The sequence below is a fragment of the Panthera pardus genome, unplaced genomic scaffold, assembly GCF_024362965.1.
Source record: "Panthera pardus isolate Hobbes unplaced genomic scaffold, ASM2436296v1 HiC_scaffold_22, whole genome shotgun sequence".
Taxonomy (NCBI): domain Eukaryota; kingdom Metazoa; phylum Chordata; class Mammalia; order Carnivora; family Felidae; genus Panthera; species Panthera pardus.
This window is the reverse complement of record NW_026526788.1, coordinates 4,316,924-4,327,387: the sequence shown is the minus strand read 5'-3', so window position 1 is coordinate 4,327,387 and position 10,464 is coordinate 4,316,924. Positions and strand designations below refer to the sequence as shown.

Here is a 10,464-nt window from a genome sequence, read left to right as displayed (position 1 = left end):
GCATTACCGTGAAGCTCAGGAACTTCTGGGCACTGAGCCCTGAGTGGCACAATTCGCTCGCCCATGAAGCTGGTCCTGGTTAGTTTCTCATTGAACGTCTTTCTTGCTAGATCTGAAGAACCATGAAGGCAAGGTCCACATGTGGTGTCTCTCTTGTTCACCACTAAATCCTTTCAGTCTTTCCCAGAGCCTACCTCAGTAGCCACTCAATGAGGCTGTCAGCCTAAGGAAGCTCAATTCATCTTAACCTGCTTTGTTAGGATGTAAAAACATAGCTAATGTTTCCTCCACTGTATGGTAACTATTAATTTTTTTTTCATTTATAAAAGCTTCATCTTTCACTGTTGTTTAGCATGTTGGCCTTTTCAAAAGAGTATAGACAGCTTATGCCTAATTACTATACATTTATATTGCAGTTAAGTAATTCTATATTTATAGGCCCACTGAACAGAATATGCCATTTTTTTCTGAGTTGACCTATTAGGTATGCATGTTTTGATACTTGTGGTTCCCTTTCATGTTTACCTAAAAAGTTTCCCATTGCGTTAACCGTTGGCTTTTTAAAAAAATTTATTTATTTAAATTCAAGTTAGTTAACATACAGTGTAGTATTGGTTTCAGTAAAACCCAGTGATTCATCTCTTACCTCTGACACCCAGTGTTCATCCCAGCAAGTGTCCTTCTTAATGCCCATCCCCCATTTAGTCCATCCCTCCACCCACTTTCCTTCCAGCAACCCTCAGTTTGTTCTTCGCGTTTAAGAGTCTCTTATGGTTTGTCTCTTTGTTTTGATCTTACTTTGCTTTCAGGTACACATACATTTCTAGGCTTCTGAACTTTTTGACGAAACATTACTATACCTTTGGATTCCATTTACAAAGCTCACACTTCAGATGTCTACTCTGCACTATACGTATGGTTACAATAGGTGTGAACAGGGACTAGATACAGGTTGGGTCTTTGGAAATCTACTAAATTTCTCTGGGTCTATTTTATTCCTAATAGGGATACTACGACTTGCCTTACCAATTGTATTAAAGGTAATTACAGGAGGTGTCTCACATAGGCACCTAGGAGGGTCCTCACCACTTACATAGGCCACGGATGCCAAGTTTCCGTCCCTCTGGTGTGGCAGGGCAATGCTTGGATCTGTATGAGATGTTATCTGCTTCATACTCCACCCAAGCTCTCATTGCTTAGTGAGAATTACCAGATGCTTCATGGTTCTTCAAATTTTTCTGATTTAAGCATGTTAGTAATGAATATGTCTCATTAACCACAATCCTGCAGCATCAACGGAGATTCAGTTCATACACTAATTCCACGTTGCGGAGGCATGCCTTCTGAAAAGCTGGAGTTGCAAGTTCTCACGATGAAACGCAACTCTTCAATGCATGTGTAAACCTAACATATTTTAAGTAGAATATTTCACTATACTTTTTAAAAAGTATTTAATCCCATGACTCACTTAGTGATCTTCAGATCAGTGAATTTAGCAGGTTAATACCTGGCTTTTTTTTTTTTTTTTAATTTTTTTTTTCAACGTTTATTTATTTTTGGGACAGAGAGAGACAGAGCATGAACGGGGGAGGGACAGAGAGAGAGGGAGACACAGAATCGGAAACAGGCTCCAGGCTCTGAGCCATCAGCCCAGAGCCTGACGCGGGGCTTGAACTCACGGACCGTGAGATCGTGACCTGGCCAAAGTCAGACGCTTAACCGACTGCGCCACCCAGGCGCCCCTATACCTGGCTTTATTAAACATTGATGAGCCTTATTAATGTACTTTTCCTTATTAAATACAAAATAAGCCATTACAAACTATAGTCAAAATTATCAGATCAAAGCCACTGAGCAAGTAGACTAGCTATAAAAAAAAAGTTTATTAAAAAAATAGACAACATATGTAAACATCTTTTTCAGTCACAAGGCTTCATAATACAGCATTTCAGGCTCAGGCCTTAAATTTCTGCAGTGGGAGCACCTTAAATGTTGACTAATAGTAATCAGCTTAATTTCTCTTTCAATGAGCTATTAAGTCTATATGAAAATAAATAACCAGATTCTGCTAAGTATAACAAAGACACATATAGAAAATCATAAATATACAACAGATCTCAGCAAAAACCAACTCTTTGCAGTAACGTGACATTAAATCCTCGTATAGCAATTATCTCTTTAACGTATCTTCACTTCTAAATTCATCGTGATGTAAAGTTGACTGCAATGAAGCTAGATGGGAGAAGGAACAGAGCAGAAGGAAAAGACAGGACACCTGCCACTGCCCTCCACCCCTTACTCACACACACAAACACACACACACACAAACGTGTGCACACACATAATGTTTTGGCAGAAGCAAAACTGAGAACAGAGTTTCTATGCTTTTTTTCATGTACTATTTCAGGCATGTATTTCCTTCACTTTTAGCTGGAAATTACATGCCCCCAAATGACTGACTACAAAGCAGCCAACCACAGTTTCAAATGTGATAAAGTCTTGAGGAAACCCGATTTTGATTACGTATTTCAACCACCTCCCAAAAGTGAAGCCAAATCATAGAATGGACCATAATACAACAAAATGTGGATAAACACCTGAGATTTTGCTGCAAGAATTTTAAACACAAGAATGTTTTCCTTGGGGTTAAATGCACTTAAATTATTGTAATCCTTTCATGCTCTGTTGACCATCTGCTGGGGCATACCTGCCAAGTGACTATGATGTTCCCAAATGGCCAAATACCATTTTCTTTTTTTCTGCTCTAGGTGGATATTTTATCACAGCTGATTTAAACTGCTGTCATTACAGTTACTGGGTAAACCCTGACCCAGGTAAAATTTTAAATGAAATGTCAAGTGATATTTGCAATTTAGTGTTTCATTGTATGCAAAATTTTAAGTATTTATTGTCATCCCAAATAGTCACATTCTAGTGATGGAAGGGAAGCATAATGAATGTACTAAAAGAAACCCAGACAAATATACAAGCTCCTGGATACTCATTTCTGTAGTTTAATAACTCAACAGTCTATTTGTATCATAGATGTAGTATTTTATAAAAGTGACTCCATTTAAAATCCTGATCTGCTACCCCAAATTCATTTAAAAACCCCTATCTGAAAATAATCTGTATTTGTCATTTGTACCATTATCAGCTTATCTTTTGATGTCTATCTACCATTTATCCACAACTACTGAAACATGAGATAACTATGCAATACTTAAATTCTAACAATGCTGCTTGCTGCTTCTTGATTTGGTGGTTCTTCTGACTATACTGGGGGTTATCAGAATAATCACATATTTAAACAGAAAAATAAAATTAAGTGACATGACTGTTTCTGACACGTGATATACAAGTCACCACTTAATTTTTAAAAATCCTACTACAAAATGGAAAAGCTTTACACTCTGGACACCAACTATATGGTGACTGATGGAAGAAGAAACTTTTCTACCATAAGAGCCTACAGCTTGGCCTCGCTCATGTGGACATCATGTGGTCCTAGCCAAATGCCAATGACTGACCTTTTAAAAATCTGTCTTGGGGTTCTAATGGATAAGAAATTTTTTAAAGTTACATTCTGTACAATGTTTGCAAGTTACATTCAGTTAAGTTTCCTCAAAGAGAGAAATACTGCATAATTTATGTGAGATCTGGGCAGATCTATACATTACAAGCCTATGTTGAGTTCAGGGGATTTCATTGGGACCCTCTGTCTATTCCAGTCTTCAATATATCTCTTTAAATAGATACCTTTACTTACTAATATCACATTATTCCTGTTGTTTTGTTGCACAAATAACAAGAAAGAGATGAAAAAGAGCAAAAAGAGAAGGCAAACAGGAAGAAAATGAAGGGGAAGGGACAAAAAGGGTACACTTCATTACAATTTGGGTGTTATAGACAAGGATATAAATGAGGACACAGAAAGCATTAAAATTATGCTCAAGGTAACTCTGCCCAGCATAGTTTTACATTGTTGCACATTTCTTGTTTTATTTGTGTGTGTGTGTGTGTGTGTGTGTGTGTGTGTGTGTGTGTGTGTGTTTCAGGTTACTAGGTAAGAATCCAGTGGGGAAAAAATGATACAGACCACTAAGAGCAATCACATATATTTTTCTGCAAAGGTTGACATCCATTACTACTTTTAGTAACATGGCCACAGCTTTTGAAAACACAGCAGCATGAAACAGTTCAAAGGTAGACACATTGTTTTAATTTGTTCACCTTAAAAAAAAAAAAGGCTCAAACAAAGTAAGGCACTTAAGACAGAAATTCTTTCTCCAGTTGATATATGGATGGTCGGCTAGTTCTGCTCTTCATCCTGCACAAAGGCACCGTGCAGTCCCTGCTTTGGCCTTCGGCATCTGCGTCCAGTAGGGAAGGCACATGGGGTTTAGTTCTCTCCTGGGCACCGAAGGAACAGTTAGCAGTGGGTCCCGGACCACACATGGCAGAGTCGGCCCATGTGGGCTGAGACTCTGTTCGGCTCCTGGAGGAGGGAGGGCGAGGCAGAGGCATGATGCTGACTGCTCTTTGTTTTTCGGGCGGGGCCTCCTTTGGCAGGTTACCGTGAGGCCCATGTGAGAGGTGGGGGATCCCCAGAACCCGCTCAGGTGGCAGGTAAGAGACTCCAGGGGCTGGTAGAGTTGTCCCAGCTGCTTGAGAAAGCAGAGACAGTGCACAATTAGAGGGACAGTGACTTCTAAAACAAGCAACATCCAGCCCAATAACCAGGAGGGCACATGGATTCGGTAATCACTTTCAAGTGAGCAGTAACAAAAAACCCTGGACATAAATAAACCTTTTAGAAGGACTGGGATACAATGTTTGTTTGTTTATGAAAAAGCCCTGCCAGATTGTAAAGAGTGTTTCTACCAAGGAAACTCGACCCATAAACACAGCCACATCACTGTCACAGCACTGCGGTCAATCATTGCAACTGTTTCATAAACAGGAGAGGCTTCAAGATGGATAAGACTAGAATAGAGGTTTGTTTTTTTGTGTGTATGTTTTTTAAATTATGGTTAATATGATGAACTTTCACTTTCAGATTATGATCTGAAAAAATGGATGACAACTGGGAGGCAGTTAGGTCCTACATGCTGGCCCTTCTCTTTCTTGTTCTGCACAACTGACTCATTACCACTCCAGCAAATAATTATTGGCTTATAATTAAAAGAAAAAGAATGCTTTCTCATGGGATTATTGTCCTAGAATTTCTCCTTGTGCAATTACAAACTACTAATACTCTACTGCATTACAGAAGGGCAATAAATGTATCTAAAGACAATGGACAATAAGCTGGAAAAAAAATCATGTCGGGGGTATAGTCCTTAAAAGAGCAGAGGAAAAGAAAAAGAATGAAAACCATTTCAGTTTTAATATACTTTATAACTAACCATTAGTTAGTTAGTTATTAGTTAGTAAAAACTAACTAACTTTTTACAACCTAAAGGGCATTTTTCATACACATGACCTCGCTTAGTACTCAAGGCATATGTTTGTAATTATCTTTACATACAAAAGAAGCACAGCATGCTGTGCACCGTTTGACTCTTACCCTTGCTAAATTCAACCTGGTCGTCAACTGAGCAGTGAAGCCGGGGGACGCAGAAGAACACGTATCACAGGGGAGGCTGGGTGATCAGTTATGGGGTTCCAGCTCTCCCACTAATTACTGGTTCAGATCTGGGCAAATGACCTGTCCTCCATACTGTGAGGAGCTGGGGCAGTTATTCTCTACATGTTTGCTCAGTTTTAATTTGCTATTATATACATACGTTGCTGAAATCCAATCATGCTTTTCCTAGAATTCAAATGATAAAGTCAAACAAAAGAGGAGGGTAAAATTCAAAGATCTGTATTCACTGTGCAAACAAACTTGTAAGTGTAGCCACTTGGAAGATATACAATCAGATATCCAAGCGATCTGACATTCTAATCTCAACAGCGGTGTTCTGTACTTTGACCCAGCTAACGCAACCTACCTGGGGTCTGAGAAGCGTTTCCATCAGACAGGGTGCGTCTGTGATGCGATGCTTGTTCTTTCGAAGAAGGGTAATAAGGCACATTCCCAAATGTCGGCTCCAAGAAAGGAGGAGGCAGGTTTTTCCACATCCTCTGATCAGTCTCGAGTCTTGGCGTGGAGGGCAGTCTGTGACTCCCTCCCCCAATGGTAGGGCAGAAATCTGGAGTGGGCATCTCAGGGTCACAGGTGATGTGGGTGCTGCCCTCAGATGCATCTTCACTGTCGGTCTGGAGCAAGCACTTTGTGGAGAGAGAGGGCATGGACAGAAGGCTCAGGGCACTTGTTGGAGGGAAGACGGGTGGGTTGCCGGCCCCCTCGCCTGTAGACAGTGGCCTTGTAGAAGGACTTGCACTGCCTCGGGACTTGGGAGCCCGCTGGAAGATTCCCTCACGTTTCTTCCTTTCTTCTTTGGGCAACGGTTCCTCAGCAGCCTGTGTTTTATTGAGCTCTCTGATATCCAGCCCCAGAGCCACGGATGCCAGCAGCATGGTGCAGCCATACAGGGCAGACTCTGTCTTCTTTCTCTGGGGGGATCTGCTCAGGCTATTCGTAGGGGTCACCTGAGGAGTGACAGCAGCAGGGTTCGTGGAGAATCCCTCCTCCCAGCTTCCAGGTTCCACTGGATTCTCTCTCTGGCCATCTTTCCAAAGAGGTAGATCCACATAGCCTTGACTAGGTGATTTTATTTGCTTTGGTTTTCTGTGTTCTGATCCGTCCAGGGAAAGTTTTGGCTCTTCAGAAACACCTGAATAAAGATGTAAATAAATATACAGGATAAGTACAATTTACAGTAAAAATTATTTAAACGATACTATAAAATAAAGCTAAAATCTAATAAATATTCTAAGTCCAAGCACATGGAGTCTTTTCCGTTGAGCAAACAGTTCATCCAGAAGGACCCTAAGGAAAGGGAGCCGGGGACACAGAACTCAAGGTTCCCCAGCAAGCACATCACCTGCTGTTCCTTATCCTTCAGGAAATGGCTCTTTGTTGGCATGGAAAATAAAATTAGTATAGAAAAAAGTCATCAAGATACAGAAATGCACACACATATACGTGGGCACTGTAATGTATCAGACACAGCGTGCCCTTTGCCTCCTCTGAATGTGTCCGGCCCCGTCATCCATGACTCGTCTGTGTGTACAAGAACCACTAGGCCACAGATCAGTGTGGAAACTGGAAACCTGCAGAAATGTGAACTCTGACCCACTCCAGACTCAGGAACCAGAAATTCTAAGGCTGACACCCAGGGGTCTGTGTTTTAACACGCCTTTACTCAAGTTTGGGAGCCACTGGAACAAAGGAAGATTCTCCGAAGAGGTCCCACAGGGTAACAAATTGTATCAGCTGAAGAGGAAGCGGTAATTGTTATTACTTGGGTGCTTAACAATGAATCAGCCAAGCGACAAACCCCTTAATCCACATTCAGAGCAATCCACAAAGAGGCTCCAGTGACTTTTCCAATATTATGTCCTATTATTCGTGCAACGTGCTCTATATTAGTCCAGACAAGTCAAGAGGCTAGCTTCTTCCAGTGATCCGGTGGTGCTCTTTCTATCACCGCCTTGCCTTCAGACAGCCCTCTTCTTCCTCCGTCTGGCTTCCTTCCACATTCTACCACTGGCCCCAAGTTCCCTCTCACCTCAGAAAGCCCTCTCTCAAAGTACCACCTGATGCTAATGCAGCCTGACACGGCCCATGCCCCCCCAACGTTCAGTCTCGGCTCCCTCCAAAGCTCCTCCACCCCACATCTTTCAGTTTCTGTACTTTTAGATCACAATCTAATGTGCATGCAAGCTGGTAAGCTTCTGACCATGTCTTTTTAAATTTGGAGGAGTCTTCCCTGAATAGTACCTTCATCAAGTAGGCACGAAATGCATTTCGGCGAAACGAACATGTATTACATATATGCACAGTACATGTAACAGATAGCAAATGATCAACCCACAGTTTACAAAACACGAGTGGGGGATGATGCTGACAAGTGAAATTCATAGATTTAAAACTATACTGAGCGGGGCGCCTGGGTGGCTCAGTTGGTTAAGCGTCCGCCTTTAACTCAGGTCATGATCTTGCAGTTCGTGGGTTTGAGACCTGCATCAGGCTCTGTGCTGATAGCTTGGAGCCTGGAGCCTGCTTCGGATTCTGTGTATTCCTCTCTCTCTGATCCTCCCCTGATCACGCTCTGTCTCTTTCTCTCTCTCTCTCGCACGCACACACACGCTCTCAAAAATGAAATAAAACATTAAAAAAAAAGTATATTGAGAATTTCCTAATGTGTGTTCATGTGTACCTTTCCTGATAAGTAAAACATACTTTTCCCTGAAGTGGTCATGAACTTATACCGGTCCATCGTAATCTTCCCTTCTCATGACTGATGACAAGTATCTGTAGTCCCCAAACCAAGGTAAATATCTACCTAAGATCAAAATGTCCTTTTAGGGTTCATTTAGGCACTGGATAGATGGTGAATGCTTGGTGTGTTCCAGGCACTGGGAGTGGTGAACAAAACTGATGAATTCAGTGACATTCCAGTTTGGGAGCGAAACAGAACAGAAAAATTGTGGGCATCAAATGTAGACGAGTAAGAATTTCAGATAAGAGCTATGGATAAATAAGAATGGGTAATGAGACACCAGGATGGGGTGAGATGCTATTTCAGCGCAGCTGGAAGCAAAAGCTTTCAGGAAACATCTGAGCTGAGACACAAATGCTCAGAAGGACAGGACCACACAGAGGGGTGGTGCGGGGGGGGCACAGATAGGACAGACAACTGTAAGCCTTCTGTTCAATAACCCTTCATGTGAGGGGTGCTCTGGGTGGCTCGGTCGGTTGAGCATCCGACTTCAGCTCAGGTCATGATCTCGCAGTTTGTGGGTTCGAGCCCCGCATTGGACTCTGTGCTGACAGCTCGGAGCCTGGAGCCTGCTTCAGATTCTGTGTCTCCCTCTCTCTCTGCCCCTCCCCCACTCACACTTTGTCTCTGTCTTTCAAAAATAAATAAACATTGAAAAAATTTTTTTAAAAGTTTCAGAGGTAGGAAAATTGTCAGAGAGCCTATCACTAAAGAAAAGAAAATTGGTCTTTCTACCTGACAATCTAAGACAGCCTTTTGATGCTATAAGCAAGTTAAAGCTGTTTCAGGAGAACACGGTGGTATATTTCTTGAATTTATTATCCGTGCTGTGCTTAATTTTATAAGCAACTTATCACTCACCGCCCATGTTCAATCTTCCTCTTCTGCACTGTCATGAGGATGTGGTTTTGGTATAAATATCTGCACAAGTATTTTTGGGTATATGCAGGACAAGTGTTCTGTCATTCCTGCATAAATGCTTCCTAGTCAGGTTCATGATTGTATTCTGACTCTTGCTGTAGGGGCAACAGGTTCTCCTCTTATTACACATTATGACTTATTGTCAAATACAGTTTGAGGACCAAGGAAGAACAATTAATTGTAATAAAACTGTTATTCCTATAGTATATTTTTCATTATTTGTGACTAAATAGATTAGAGAAGTCTTCCCTTTTTTTCTTAATTCTTTTATTTACCTACTTACTTACTTACTTATTTATTTATGTATTTATTTATTTATTTCCTTATTTATCTATGGAATGTTTTGACCCTCTTAATAAGTCCTCCAAAGGACTGGTGGAGAAAATACAAGGATATATTTGGCTGACTCCACTCAGTCTCTTTGTTAAGCTACCTCTTGAAGTTCACGTGAAGGGTTATTTTTTTTATTTAAAAAAAATTTTTTTTTACATTTATTTATTTTTGAGAGACAGAGCACAAATGGGGGAGGGGCAGAGAGAGAAGGAGACACAGAATCTGAAGCAGGCTCCAGGCCCCGAGCTGTCAGCACAGAGCCCGATGTGGGGACTCAAGCCCATGAACCGCGAGATCATGCCCTGAGACCAAGTCGGCGCTTAACCAACTGAGCCCCCCCAGGCGCCCCTCTCTTAAACTTTTTAATATCTGAATTTTGAATAGGCATACTGAAAATAATCATGATTCACTTTAGTTAAATAGAGATTGCAATGCAATTCTCTCTAAGCAGTACTTTTCCACAGATAACCTGCTTGGTAAGATTTCATCATGTCAAGAGGTGGAGATACAGGCAGGAGGCAGGAGATCACCCCTTAATCTCAGCAGAATTTCAGCATGTCTATATTTTCATATTTACTATATCCTATACAAAATTAATTTGAGTCTACAGAATTAATTAGGATACCACTTTTTTCTGGCAAACAACAGGAGTTACAAATTCCCAATAAACAATGTGGCGCCTCATTACTTTTCACCAAAAAGACTTCCAGGACAGAAAATAAGTTATGAGTTTAAGTAAAGGTTTACATAAGCAATGCTACTACTTGCTAACTTTCCCTATGCTACTTGAACGACCACACGGAACTATTAAAGCAGA

General features: G+C 41.2%; 1 protein-coding gene across 3 annotated transcripts in view; it reads right to left on the bottom strand.

The window, feature by feature from the left end:
• Positions 1 to 1,864: 1,864 nt before the first annotated feature.
• Positions 1,865 to 10,464, bottom strand: part of MAP3K21 (mitogen-activated protein kinase kinase kinase 21) — a 61,512-nt gene continuing 52,912 nt past the window's right edge. The window contains exons 9-11 of one of the 3 annotated variants that reach the window (XR_002072335.2): positions 5,997 to 6,782; positions 2,442 to 4,667; positions 1,865 to 2,364 (exon numbers count right to left, since the gene is read on the bottom strand). Coding sequence is in view for 2 of the 3 variants with exons in the window: in XM_019418993.2 (XP_019274538.2) it covers positions 4,270 to 4,667; positions 5,997 to 6,782 (1,184 nt within the window). In the remaining variant the exon portion in view is untranslated. Of the gene's footprint in view, positions 4,668 to 5,996; positions 6,783 to 10,464 lie in introns of all 3 variants that reach the window. The other 2 variants (XM_019418993.2, XM_019418994.2) reach the window with 2 other exon arrangements.